At 39.9% G+C, this 14,606-nt stretch overlaps 2 protein-coding genes across 2 annotated transcripts; one reads left to right on the top strand and one right to left on the bottom strand.

The window, feature by feature from the left end:
- The first annotated feature begins 2,365 nt into the window (after window positions 1-2,365).
- On the top strand, window positions 2,366-6,198 carry vps29 (VPS29 retromer complex component). Its single transcript, XM_084043920.1, has 4 exons — window positions 2,366-2,424; window positions 4,545-4,736; window positions 5,180-5,415; window positions 5,630-6,198. Exons 1-4 carry the CDS (start codon window positions 2,422-2,424, stop codon window positions 5,745-5,747), a joined length of 549 nt encoding a protein of 182 aa, XP_083900046.1. The 5' UTR covers window positions 2,366-2,421; the 3' UTR covers window positions 5,748-6,198.
- A 151-nt stretch (window positions 6,199-6,349) lies between these two features.
- Window positions 6,350-13,908, bottom strand: fam216a (family with sequence similarity 216 member A; the record flags this gene model as incomplete). Its single annotated transcript, XM_084044539.1, has 7 exons — window positions 6,350-7,485; window positions 8,002-8,009; window positions 8,384-8,574; window positions 8,994-9,120; window positions 9,520-9,647; window positions 11,992-12,026; window positions 13,865-13,908. The coding sequence occupies 7 exons, from the start codon at window positions 13,906-13,908 to the stop codon at window positions 7,365-7,367; spliced, it is 654 nt and encodes a 217-aa protein (XP_083900665.1). The 3' UTR covers window positions 6,350-7,364.
- Window positions 13,909-14,606: the final 698 nt, after the last annotated feature.

Genomic DNA, 14,606 nt, shown 5'->3' with positions numbered 1-14,606 from the left:
ATAGACTATAATAATATGAGATAAAACAACATAAAATCAGTATATAGAATAATTTATCAACACCAAAATTACAATGGAAAAACACAGAAATGAATACATTGTGATTGTACAATTATCTAGCCAGTCACACAAGCAATGCAACTAATATAAATAGATCTCCCCTTGTAGAGGGTATTTCAGCAACCGAGTTAGCAGACACAACTCAGACCTGTGTCTTTGATGGTTTTATTATACTGACACACAATATAAACACAGTCTAGTACTTTTAGGCCAGTATGGCCAGTAAGCCAGTAGGCCAGTAGTCAAGTAAAGAGTCAGGTTATAAACCTAAAAAAGTAAACACAAACAACAACGTAACAACAAATTACTGACATGAAATATACACACAAAACTATAAACCATATCAGAAATATATTATCGCTGTGTAAACACGCACTCAATTTTAACGTCAGTCTCTCGGAGCTCGCAATGGAAAATTACAAACGCAGCAATAACACCCTGGTAACTAGTAACACTGGTGCATGCGTAGAACACTTTGTCCTTATAGTGAGCATACACTCCATTTATATCGGTTTGGTCTACCCAAGTGGGTGTAACCTTCTGTTGATTAATCATGTGACTTGTGTATTGTCATGTGGAAACACAGGCTTTAGCACTGTTGTCGCCCAGCTCCTCATCTGACCTAATCAATCAACATGCCCTCATGTGACACTTAAGTGACATGTGTAAAGTCCTCTGCTGTGCTGTGGCTTTTAGAATGTGTATATATTTGTACCTTCGGATTATAACTTCAGTTTATAACTCCAAATAAGCAGTATTAACCTTCATATAAGCATGTACTGTATCAACTCCTAGAAAAATAACTCGGCCTATCACTCCGGTATGAGATCCTAAATGAGCAGGAAATACACACATAATAATAATCACAATAATAACCACAAACGTCAGGCGCTGGAAGGCCCTGGATAATTCTACAGTGATAAGTTCATAATGCATCTTGATGTGACAGTGAGCTTGCAGATTGGCTGTTTTCACTACAATGACAATTGATTTGACTTTTTTATACCTGGTGTTTCATCGGGATGGGGGACAATTATTTTAGCACTTAGTGACTGCACCTTTCAACAGGATATATTAGAACAAGATAAACATCTATGTAAGCAGTAAGCACACAAAACAAGTATTATTTTAATGGGACAATTTGGTAGTGAATGTTGAAAACTGGGACATTTAAGTGTTTTAGAGATATTTGTCATGGACTTGGGAAACACAGCTTAAACCTGGGGCCAGTAAGCAAATTGGTGTTGACAATGATGGCTGCCTTGAAACATAAGGGGCCAGTTGTGTCCTGCAAGCTCTGGGCCCAATCTTGGGATCAAACCCAGAACCTTGTGGTCCTAAGGCGAGTGCTCTACTAACTGAGTTACCTGGACATAAACAACATTATTGAATTGACATTACCTATTCACCTGAACAGTTTATGATGTTGTACATGATATAATTGTGATCATTGACCATCGGTGTAGGTGTAGACATCACCTATTCTGTCATATCATGTTTGGTTCAGGAGCTATGATGCAAAATACATTATTTGGTAATGGTGGAAAGTATTTTATTTTTATTTTAAAGTTCCTATGACACAAAGATTTGGCAGCCCCCCTGTAGTAACCATGAGGACCGCCTTGGGGTCCCGGACCCCCTGTTGAAGACCCATACTTTAACGTATTGCACCCATAGTATGCTTTTATTATGACGGCAATTGACTAAACCGGAAATCATTATTCATGCTAGCTAGCATCCGCTGACTTTACACAAACCATTCACTATTGATGTAGTCTCGCGTCACCAGACAACTATTCCACAATCTCTGAATGCTAAAATAGAGTCTGGGACTACACTTCCCGAAAGCTGTGTAACGGAAGTTGTTCAGACCGGAAAAACATTCGACCAATCACGACGCGGTGCCCGCGGACCTGTAGTCCTAGTGGAAACAGAACCGAGGCGGAAGCATAGTCATAGGAGCGGTAGATTCATGTTATTTGTGCGAGGATTGTTTATCACAGAAAACTGAGAAAGGTATCATGGAATTAACGCCGAAAAAACTGTGAAAGAAGACACTAGTAGACATAAACGATATTTATGAGATTCGTTGATTCCAGTCGGACTCATTTGCGCCACTGCACAATGCTGAAACGGACGTGGGTAGGGGAGGGGCATCCGCTTTCCCCTTACACATGATCAGAGCTTCCGAGTCCCAGACTGTATGTCGGAAACATTTGTAAATTGTGGGAGGCAACAGTCTGGTGACGCGAGACTACTATTGATGCAAACCGACGTAAAGTCCCTTCTGATTGGTTGTCGGTGACGCTGTACGTGCGCAGACGCTTCCTGAACTCGACTAGCAGAAGCAGCAAAAATAAAATGGTAAGTATGAAAAGAAGAAAACCTACATTCTCCCCTTTTTTAAACTTCGGCGTTTGGAACACGTTGCCTGCGTGACGATACTGAGGATGGTGTTTCGTTGAAAGAGAGAGGGGGGACCCAGTGGGGTTCAAGGGGGGCATATAAGAGCCTTCATGTTTTTAGTTATAAGTCCCATCCCCGTGAAGGAGCGGATCACATGACAGCTTCACTATTCACTATAAATGCATTCAAGCTTCCCTTCAATCTCTTTAGTTTGCACGGTGTGATTTTAGTTTGGCTTTTATTTCCAGCTACTATTTTTACCTACAGTTAGCATTTTCATTGTCATATTGATGATAAATCCTGGTTAGATCGTGAATTTGTGTTGCTTTTATGTCAGCCGTTCAGCTGAAGCTAGTAGGCTAGCAGGCTAACAACTAATGTTCTCTTATCTCATCTTCTCATGATAAGTCACTTTCTGATGTAGGACTCCAAATCCAGCCATTATGTATTTTTAAATAAGATTTTGAAGTAGGCTTGGTCATCATTGCCAGCGGGCGTACTGTACATCAGAACTTTCATTCATTCCTCCTCCTATCTCTTTACTTCTCTCCATCTTTCCTACTACTATATCTACCATTCTCTGACACACACAACCAAGCCCACATTTCTTTGAGGACCAGCAGCTTGGAGAGATACCATTGTAGCGACTATCAATGTGACCACTGCTAAAACTACGTTTCTGTTTTTCATTGTAATTCATTCATCTTTCATAAGCATGGAACTTCAGTGATTAATTTTGCACCCCATTGAAATCACTAACCAGCAACCACTAACAAAACTAATGTTTTGAGTAATGTCAATCTATGTAATCCATTCACTTTTTTAATTTCTAATATCAGTTTTAACCCCAGTTGTCCTGTTTTAAACATTATTTTGCTTTTGTTTTTTGTTTATTTTCTTCTTCCAATCTTTGATCATGCCTCATGTTGTTTTCTCCACACACATCCTGCCTTCCCACCTATCTCACCCGCTCCCCTCCTCCCACCTCCCCAACCTTGCTTGTCTCCAATCAACCAGGCTGGTCACCGGGTAAGTGCCCCTTGCTCCGTGTTGGATCCCTGTTCTCTATCTCTCTCATCTCTGCTGGGTGGAGGGGCCTGCCTCGCACACTAACAGGGGAATTAGGGATTTAAAAGGGACACAGCTGTGGAGTTTCACAGCCACTGCCAGGTCTGCCAGTTCACTGACAGTAGTGGATTGTTGTTGTGCTTGGCAGGCAGGCATTTGATGCTTTTAACTATTGCAGCGAGCACTCCACTCTGGTCCCCAACTAATGATCACTGATATACAGAGTTGAAGCGAGCATAGGAATAGTGTGGTCAATTATGGGTTTTATATTGAATATGACTTGTGGATGTTTCTATCATTGATTGACCCCTGTGTGTTGTGTGAACATAGGATTCTGTAGTGTGTGAGTGCGTATTACTATACTTTGTGTCTAAAATGTATTCACTTATTCAGTTTTATACATTTTGGTTACCGTTCTTGCTTTGTCAGAGCTAGCCTGACAATATATTGATGTACATGTCTTGAATATGCACTCTGATCCCTTACTTATTCCCCAGGTTTTTCTTCTGGTGCATTCTGGATTACAAATTTCTTACCAATTGAACTGCTATTATCTGGTCCATGTTATTGCTTGTGTGTCTATGACACTAAACCAGCTAATCTTGTGGTCAAGACCAGCCTAATAGTACTACATATGAAGCAGGAAGAGATACAGTACCTATAATCTTAAATCCTCCACAAAAAATGAATTACCTGGGTTCTATTTTAGGCTCCATCATTTTCACTCTCCATTCTCTGTAAGTACAGATTCAATCTCACTGGTTTTAGTCCTAGCTTATCCCATTAAAACAGGGAAAGCAGGTGTCATTTTAGCGTTGGCTATTTAAAATGAGCAGATATACAAACTCACAGCCCGTCGCTTCATGCCACGCTGCAAGCTTGTACATCTGCTATTTTTCAACAATTTTGAAAAATCTTGAAAGTGTGAGAACTACTCATTTAGAAGGCATTTGTAGAATCGGCCTCAGGTCTTAATGGGTTATTAAATCATCTCTGTCCTGTGCTGGTAGTTGGTCCTGGTGTTAGGTGACCTGCACATCCCCCACCGGTGCAACACCCTGCCAGCCAAGTTCAAGAAGCTCTTGGTCCCAGGCAAGATCCAACACATTCTCTGTACAGGCAACCTCTGTACCAAGGAGAGCTATGACTACCTGAAGACCCTAGCTGGAGACGTCCACATTGTCAGAGGAGACTTTGACGAGGTGGGTGTAGTAGTAGTGTACGTGTGCACAGTCACAGGATGTATACGTTGCACAGCTGTAAAAATACACATACACCTATCAAATCTCAATCAGATCACAATCAGAAGTACTTTAATCTTAAAGTGCAATAAATATTCAGTACATGCATGTATAGTTCAGTGCTTTCTGCAGCTGTATGTCATGTCAGTTTTCAAGGATGCATGAACACACAACCTGCCCACTCCCAGGACATCGCTCTAAATAAGAGCATCACCTAAAAGCCTACAAATGTAAATGTAATTAGACTTCTACTTGTTGATTTCCTGTCAGATTTCATCTCAGTAAAGACTGCCTGCTCTGCTTGAGAAGAAAAAAAAAAGAATGTACATAAAATAAATGACAGAATAGCAGCACAAAAATCTCACTGTGCTTTATACCTCACCCTCACCCATCTCATTGAACAGAACCTGAACTACCCTGAGCAGAAGGTTGTGACGGTGGGCCAGTTTAAGATTGGGCTGATCCACGGACACCAGGTGATCCCCTGGGGGGATATGGCAAGTCTGGCGCTACTGCAGAGGCAGTTGGATGTCGACATCCTCATCTCGGGACACACACACAAGTTTGAGGCCTTCGAGAATGAAAACAAGTTCTACATCAACCCCGGCTCGGCCACAGGGGCCTACAACGCACTGGAAAGGTAAGGGAACAAGAGGCTGTTTTACAGTTGCATAGTTGTCTGATCAGTTTGAGCACAAGACCTATCCTCTCTATCTTTGAAAATACTGTTTAGGTTGTAGTCATTACATTATCGTGCCACAGAAGGTTAACCTAGAGCTACTCTAGGTTACTGTATTGCAGAAATGAGCTGATTGTCCAAATCACAGGTGTCATTTAAAACTTTCCCCCGGCAGCAACATCATCCCCTCCTTCGTGTTAATGGACATCCAGGCATCTACAGTGGTCACGTACGTCTACCAGCTCATCGGAGACGACGTCAAGGTGGAGAGAATTGAGTACAAGAAGTCGTAAGGCCGGTGTGAAGGAGTATGGAGGGAGAGATTGCAGCAGAGAAGAGGGAGGAGGAGGGTGAGGCTTGGGGTGGGCGCACTTGTTGGCTACGTGTTTATCGTTTCATTCCTTTCCACCTGCGGCCTCCTGGGCCGCTACACCACAATGTTAATGCTGTACCAAACTGTTTGCTAACTTAAACTCTAAAAGAAAAGAATATGTATGATTATATAGGTTTATATATGTCATCAACGTTTGCTTGTGTCCAAGCTATCGTTTGGTATCTGTAGAGGATGCAATAACGTCACATGTATTTGTATTCAAGGGGAGGGGGGTCATTTGGTGCCATTTTTTTTATTTTAATTTTTACCTCTTAGCAGTTCCAGATCTCCTGTTAGTACATGTAACCCCTGGGAAAGTGTTCTTACTGTCATTTCACCCCCACAATAAATATCTAATTTCACTCATTTAATCTGTAGTAGTTGTTGCATTAGTTATCCAAACCTTTCAGTTTACTGTGAAACATAGATGTAACATGGAAGTGGACATTGTGGAAGGGGAGGAAATCGTAGACTACTCCGTTTTCATAACAAAACCTTCATACCAAAAATGCAATTCAAGGCAAAAACCTTTTTTCTGGCAATAGCAGATCTACAAGTTCATAATCGGTCCCATTTTCACTATTTGTCATACGACAAAGTATATAGTGCTTAAGTGGTTAAAGAACATAACAAGCAGCACATGCCCAGTAAGAGAAAGCAAAGGGTGTGCTATTTGATGGAGTTGTAGTTCACACAAAATCCTCTGCAAACACCCCCTGTACCCCCTTGCTGTTGTCCCAGCGGAATCTTTTCCTGTACACGGTCGCCCTAAAAAATAGAAAAAACACTGGGCCAACACATTGGCAGTAGCGTGAGAGAGAATTGTTGTTTTTCTGATGCTGATCCAGACTGGGTGTGGCATTTGGCTAAACCTGTGCCCAGAGATAATGTGGTTCCATCCCCTGTGTCTAACTGCATGTACCCTTGCTGAATTACAGTAGGACTGGACCCTGGAAGGCTAGGGTCTACCAATGCTGTCTACCTCTGACACAGACAAGAGTTTTGACACCAAGGTCAGGAGACCTGTGTGCAGTTGTGTAGTAGGTCATCTAGCTAGAGTTGTACTGTATGTAACATTAGCTTCCATTCATGCTCCAATGAGGATCAAATGTGCACACAGCAAAATGAGATAATTACATGCTCTACCTACTGAACACCATGTGGTGGAAGCCCTAACCCTGGCAATAGGAGTGCCATTCTCAACCCTTTGAGCTACACAGGGAATGGAACCCCCAACCCAGTCATAGATATTGATCAGAATCAGAATGCTTTACTAGAGCATACTAGAGCCATTATTTGACTTTTGACAACATTGGTATCGGCAGTTATGAAGTCCATGTGTCCCAACTTTAAACCTGGCATCCCTATTTTGGGCATATACGTGAAAATGTTTAAAGGATATTATTAACATCCATTAATCGGTGGTCTAAGACTAGAAAATCAGGATCGGCATGGATTCAAAAATCGGGCATAGGTCGGGCTCTATACTCTATCCGCTGAACAACACAGAAGCAGAACTTTTAAAATGTTTCAAGTGTCACACATCGGAGAGACTGTCACCGTCCACCCCTATAGACAGTAAACTCAGACATTCACTGAGAGAATCATCAGGTCCTTCCTCAATGTCCAGATCCAGGTCGTCCCACAGACTGCTGCTCCTGGATCCTGATCAGATTCATGCCAAATGACAAAAAGTGTTATTTGTGCTGTTCTTCGCACCCTCAAGTTACTAAAATATCAGTCAAATCCAATGAGATGTCATTTAAAAAAGGTATAAACCTATCCATTCAGTAGAGCAGTGATTCTCAACCTCATTTCAAGGTCCCCATTTGATATCATTTTTATATCTGGGAACCCAATCTACACTGTAAAATCCGAAGTCATAATTTAATTCTGAGACAAATGGTTCCATTTGTACACCCTCAGAGTTACAGAACTGTAAGGGTCCATTTGATTCCTAACTATCAATCTTTTATGCTGGGGACACCCTGGAACCCACCCAAGGACCCCTGTATGTGGGTCCCCAGACTTTCAGGAACAGATTAAAAAGATGATAGTAATAATGACAGTGAGTGTGCATTTGATCAACTTACGTTTCAGCCTTGTCTTTTTCTTTAAGGCAGGCACCTTTGCGGTGTGTTTTTTGGTCTTTCTATGTTTTGATGTTGGTGTACCAGGAGATCTGTGGTTTTTAACAGACAAGTTTTTAAGAATTAAAGAATTTAGTGATTTTAAGTGACTGCAGAATAAAAGGCTTAAATTCTTATATAGTGCCAATAATGTAAAGAAAGTAATACTACTAGAATTAACTATATTAATATAAATGGTATTAGAAAAAAATCTATTGATAAAAGCTACCAGACAACAGATGCAACTATACTAAATAAACATTCCTGTCTCTGTAGTATGTACAATAATGCTAGGTAAATAAATGACATATTTTCTTCTCAATAAGTAATGAATTAGATTATCTGTATGGTGTTATTTGGCCTTAAGATATCTAAGTTGTTTAAAAAACAACAATAATTAAATTAAACCAATAAACATTGTTTCCTACCTTCCTTGTCTGCTTTTGGCATGGATTTTGGGGAGCTTGGATTTCCCAGCATGCCTTGCACCATTGTGTGTCTGTTGCTTTGAACTGCTGGGAACTTCTGGCTGACATGTTTCACTTGTATTATTTTCTGGTGCACACTGTACCTCCGGCTCTGGATTCACAACAAAACTGTCCCTCTCTGGACTGTTGCCTATGAAAAACAACAACAAACAAAGGACACATCCTAACTTGAATTTACATAATCACACAGTGAAATGAGATGAACAAATCTGCACCATTCTTACTATTCAACACTAAATTGTTTTAAGAGTCTGACATTGCATTTTCTCTCCTATCTTCCCTTAAATCCTTATACTTTTCCAGGACTGCTTGTTTCTATATATGGCTAGTGAAATAACCACCTTTGGAGATCAATAAGGTTCAATGTTAAGTTATCAAATGATGCTGAATTGCAAAGGCAGTGTGCATTTCCGTCAAGTTTCATCCTATATGCAATGGATCTGCAGCGATCAGGTTTAGATGTGCAAGCTTTTCCTGTTCCCTTAAGTCAGCAGCACATTGTCCCACGCAAAATACAAACAAATCAAATACAAACTGCATCTCTCTCACCTGTTCTTATGCACCTGTGGAGCACATTCATGTAATGTTGGGTAATAAGGTTGCGCACGTGCTGTGCACTGTAGGATTCAGCTATAGTATACAGATACTCCTTCTGAGCAGGGGTCAGCTCTGAGTTCTAGAGGAGAGAGACAGGGTCACTGGCTCACTAGTGTTTTTCATTCCATGCCATTCAGTGGTTTCCTAAACATGTTAGAAAACTGCCCCAAATAAAGTCTTCTGGCTTTGGGTGATTCTATACTGTCGCATTCAATTAGATTGAACTTTAAACCACTTTCAACCTGGCATAACTATTTTAGGGCATGTCATATAGGCAAGACATTTTCAAATTCTTTCAAAAAAAATGTACAGATAATTTCAAAAACGTTCAAAAATACCTAAAATAGCAAATCTACAAGCTCATGTTGTGTGTTGGAAGATTGGCTATTTTCACTATTTGTCATATACGACGTAAGTGGTTGAGTTCTGGGATGCACCTGAATACAACACAATACCGTGACATAACGTGGACGTTCACCTTCAAAAATGGGGCTGAAGTCATAGCTCTGCGAATGTGAATGATGGGTCCATGCTGTGGAGAATGTCTAGCCAGGGGTCTCCTGACCCTCAAACCACTGTCCGAGTTCACACTGACATCGAGCAACACTGTTAACACACAACCAAGAACACAACCAAATGAGACATTGTCTAATTCAGCTCTTGAAAATCACACAATAAAAAATCTTCAGTCATCACTTACAAATGTAACCAAATGGACACGTAACCACTTGGTTACATTTGTACAAATGGGTAAATTCATTTAACACTGAGGATTTTAATTCGCACCACCACCATTGCCAAGTGTTTCTTGTCTCCGCTACAGTCTCCCTCTTGTGAGATGTTTTGAATTTAATTTAATTGATCTTGGTTGCATTGAGTTGAACTGACATATGACCAATGGATTGAAAACCTACTCAGCATTTACAGTATGTCCTTGAAACCCTCATGCTGTAGTTAATGTGTCAAACCAAAGCATTCCTAATTAGGACACAAGCCAGCGTTCTTCCTGTTACAGCTCAGGCAGGCATGACCCAAATTCAACCTCAGGTGTAGTATTTCCTCTAGTTTCCACAGATAATGTGCACTGCTTGGTCTCGGCTAGAAAAATCTGTCTCTCGGGTTTCAAACCAAACAAGACACTAACGTATTTTGTTGATTCAGCAAGGAGATGGTGTCTATGTGTCCGAAATGCTGACTGGGTTGACTGAGAGTGTGTTGATGACATAGAAGAAAAGTTAAACTCATGTTCTCTGCTTGCCTCTACTCTCTCTTCTAAATTCATTAAAAAACAAAGTAATTTTATTAAAGAACAGGGGGGAAATATCCCAGACCAGGCACTTGTGAGGGATTTGAATTTAATAAAGCCCTAACGGGCTAGAACATGTTATGAAACAAAACTATGTATATCTGCTTATGACTTCATCAGGGAGGTGTATTTTAAATTTGAATGTTGTATGAGTTATTCAGGACTGATATTACTAGTAGAGCAGGAGCATGATCTGAACTTACCACTATTTGAATCAGGTATCCCTGTTAACCTGCAATTTAAACAAGTTTCAGTTAGTATAATCACAATTTACTGTATATTGAACAATACTATATCCCTTTTTCATTTAGGGAACCTAGGTTAAAAGGTAATTGTTTTAATAAAATAATTATAAGCAGAAAATGAAAAGAAACAATTAGCAGTTCATTATTCACAATGGAAAAGGCTGGTACAGTATCACTTTACCTGGGCAAAACGCTAACCGGATGCTCCCTGTTCATTTTCTGATTTTCTGAAAACGTCACCTGCTTTTTCATGACAGGAGGAGGTGACGTTGCAATGAGCAGGTGGTCGAGCCCACTGACCCTGGACGCACACATTTGCCAGCTGGTCTAGGATCAAGCCCTCTTTCCTGTGCCTCCCCTATGATGTTTCCATCTCATTTGTCTGCAGTGATGGAAGAAGTACTCTAATTGTTTAGTTAAGTAAAAATATCAATACCCCATTGTAGAGATTAGAGTTACAAGTACAACAGAGAGTAAAAGTACTAAAGTATTGGCATGAAAATGTACTTAAAGTACCAAAAGTAAAAGTACTCGTTATGCACAATGTCCCGTTTCACAAGTTTTCAAAATGTATAAAAATCCTTTGAAAAATAATCAAGTACAAGTACAATATTTGCCTTTGAGATGTAGTAAAAGAAAATTGGAAGTACTCTAGTAAAGTAAAAATACACAGTACTTGAGTAAATGTACTTGTTACTTTACACCACTGTCTCTCTGTACAAAGAAAATATGCAAATAGGAGAAGAGTGCTCACTCCCCATTACAAGAAAATATATGATTTAAAAAGAGGGCTGAACAGGGCTCCCTTGTAAAACAGATCTTGTATCTCAATGGGACTCACCTGTATAAATAAAGGTCAAATCTAAATAAAAAAGAACAGGTGGTCCATATTCACTGAAGGTCCAAATCTGTAACTGTAGAATGGAGGAAAGGCTGCTGTCTTGTCTTGGACAGTCGATTACTTTAGAAGTCATGCTGGCTCCTTATAACAGGAGGGCCCTGTAGGTGTGTTCTTGGCCAGGTATCTATGTCCATGTCTATGTGCATGGAAGTAGTGCCTTCAAAATAAAAGCATACAGCTGTCAATTTTGAAAAAAAGAAAGAAGATATTGTGGTTAACAAAATCACAACAACAAAATCATATCAAAATACCCTAAATCAGTTGACACACGTCATTAAAAAAAAGCGCAGAAATGCTATACCTGTGCTACAATAGGATCAGTCTAAATCAGGGGTTATCAACTGGTGGACCTTGGACCACTGGTGGTCTAGGAAGGTTTGATAAACTTAGACCACAGCTGTTGATGTGAGGACAGTGGAATTAAACATGATAATTATCAGTGGTCATTTTAAGAGGCTTGTTATTCAATTCCAAAACTACTTAAAACTTAACTACTACACATGAGGATCTGTTCGTTGACATGTCCACAGACTCTGTCAAGAGGCACATATGAAACACAGTCCCTTGTGAAGTTCTGGATGAGTTGTCAGGCAGAATCCCTAGAGCTTACAGTAAAAACAAAGTGTTTTTTACCTTTTGCAACTACATATTTTCGTGAGTTTTTCCCCCACACTGGCATACCTGAAGAATAAGTACAGGCCTAGATTGGAGCCAGAAAATGACATGAGTCTCTGTCTTTGTCCACCTGCCACCACTATTGCCAAGAATAGACAGACTGTGCAACTCAAGATAAAACCTAATCATAGCCCATATGCCCACCTGACACCACAGTCAGTGGTCCCCAGGTTGATTCTTGTCAGGGCGGTGGTCCCTGATTCACAATATGCATAGGAATAACCTTTGACCTTGCGCTGTGACTTTGACCTTTGGGTATTTGACGGGGGAGATAATAATAAATATATCAAGTGCTGACCCATATTTTCTGACCCAAAATATGAATGTATTAACTGGTATACTCAAATTGACACCATATCTGAGATAAAAACAAAACTTAACTTAACTTACAGTAGGTCATATTTTACCTTGACCCTATGGATTGTCCCTTGAAATGGACCCTATGTAATGAATAAGGTTATATTAAAATTCTGCATCCTTAAAACCCCATATAAGTGTTATTTGTGTTTTTGTGTATTTGTATACACAGACATATTTAAGGGAAGCCCTGTTTAAATGAGCGAGACACAAAAATAAATGCAGATGCTTCCATTCAGGTGTACTATATATAATATAATAGACCTTTTTTTATTGCCATGAAATGGTAGGGTTATGTTACATCCTCAATGATACTAATTAAGGTTGTGTTCCATTCAGGTCAAACAGATTCATGATGCTGCTATTGTGCATGTTGGCTCACTGGAAAGGCTCTTCTTAGTTATCATTGGTATTAGTGTCATTGGTATCGCATGTGAAGGATGTAACATTACCCTACTAATTCATGTCAAAATGGCTGCTGTGAAAAGGCCCATCTACACCATAGACTGTATACACGCTCACAATACCTCACGATGTTGTGAGCTTGTAGATCTGCTATTTTCTGTTTAACTTTTGCACCGATGGGTGGCACTGTTTGACAGACCGTCAATAGTTATACAATGAGCTGATAGATTCAGTAAGATTGCGGTACTTGATTGATTGATTGATGTATTAACAGTTTCCGAAAAAACAAAACACAGAAAGTACAGTTGTACACTATACAAAAGGATTTTAAAAGGATTAAACCCAAGAAAGCACTAGGGCTTGTTTCCATTGGGGTCCTGTGTATTCAATTCATCGAAACATTTAATGACAGACAAGTATACAATACTATGCAATGCAAAAACATCATATAAACGAGTAGTAATCAAAAATAAAAATATGTACAGTAAACAGTTCGGGGGGGGGGGGGGGGGGGGGGAGTCAATTTTTGTTATGACTGTTGGTAGGGCATTCCACATTTTGGTGGCAGCAGTAGAACAAATCTAACCCCTTGTTTGAGCCAAATCTGGGTTGGACATGATTTCTCAAGCTCACAACGCGTCGCGATTCAACACATTGTGAGCTTGTAGATAGGCTATTTTCATTGATTTTTTATACATTTTAAAACTTGTGTGAAATGGGACATTCTGCAAAATGAGTGCTTTTACTTTCAGTACTTTTTAATTAGAAATATATTGTACTTTTACTCAAGTACATTTTGAATACCGGAATTTTACTTTCAGTTTAGTATTTTTACAATGTCGTATTGATACTTTTACTTTAAAAAAAGAAAACATTTGAGTACTTTTTCCACCACTGGTTATTACAATTTTTCCATGTAAAGTTCTCTGCTGACCTCTTGGACCGCTTGGCTGACCTTTGTTTCCTTCTGGGCGGCATGCGGCAGTGGGCGTTAGTAAATAATGACGTCACAATACTGCGCGGAAGCTATCGTTCAGTTCAGTGTTGCCATGTCCACTTATTATAAGCGAATTTAGCCTCGTTTTCTGTAAATACTGGTGGTTGCAGTTTTTTGGGCTTGTTTCTAAAGTGTAGTTGCTTATTTGGGCTTGTTTCCTAATGTTGTTTAAACCAGTGTTTCTCAAAAATGTTCACGATAAGGACCGCCAAATTAATATGTATTTGTCTGCGGACCCCCCCCCCATCTGACAATATTCCCCCCCCCATACAAGATTTGTGTTGTTAAAATGTTTCAAAAAATATTCCAAATGTTTTACATTGTCTTCAAGATGTTTTTTGAAAATAGCAGATCTACAAGCTCACAGCGCGACGCGTTGTGAGCTTGTAGATCTGCTATTTTCAAATAGCTGATGTTTAAAGGTCTCATGTCGCTTCTTTTGGGGTTGTTTTCATAGACCTGGTTGCTTGTTTCTCTCGCTAAACATGGCAACGCCGCAACACTGGTTCAGTTGCTGCATGTTGCAGTTTGGTAGAGCTCTGCTCGGCTCTCTTTTTTTTTGTTTTGGTTTACAATTTGTCTTCTGAAAATGTCCAAAGTAGGAATGCTGAGAGCGTTCGTCAACGAGAGATTAACTGTGGCAGTCCAAGAGATATTTGTGGAGTTTGAGAGAACGATA

The sequence above is a fragment of the Gymnoscopelus microlampas genome (assembly GCF_963454915.1).
Source record: "Gymnoscopelus microlampas genome assembly, chromosome: 20".
In the NCBI taxonomy this organism is placed as follows: Eukaryota; Metazoa; Chordata; class Actinopteri; order Myctophiformes; family Myctophidae; genus Gymnoscopelus; species Gymnoscopelus microlampas.
This window is presented reverse-complemented; position numbering and strand designations above follow the sequence as displayed.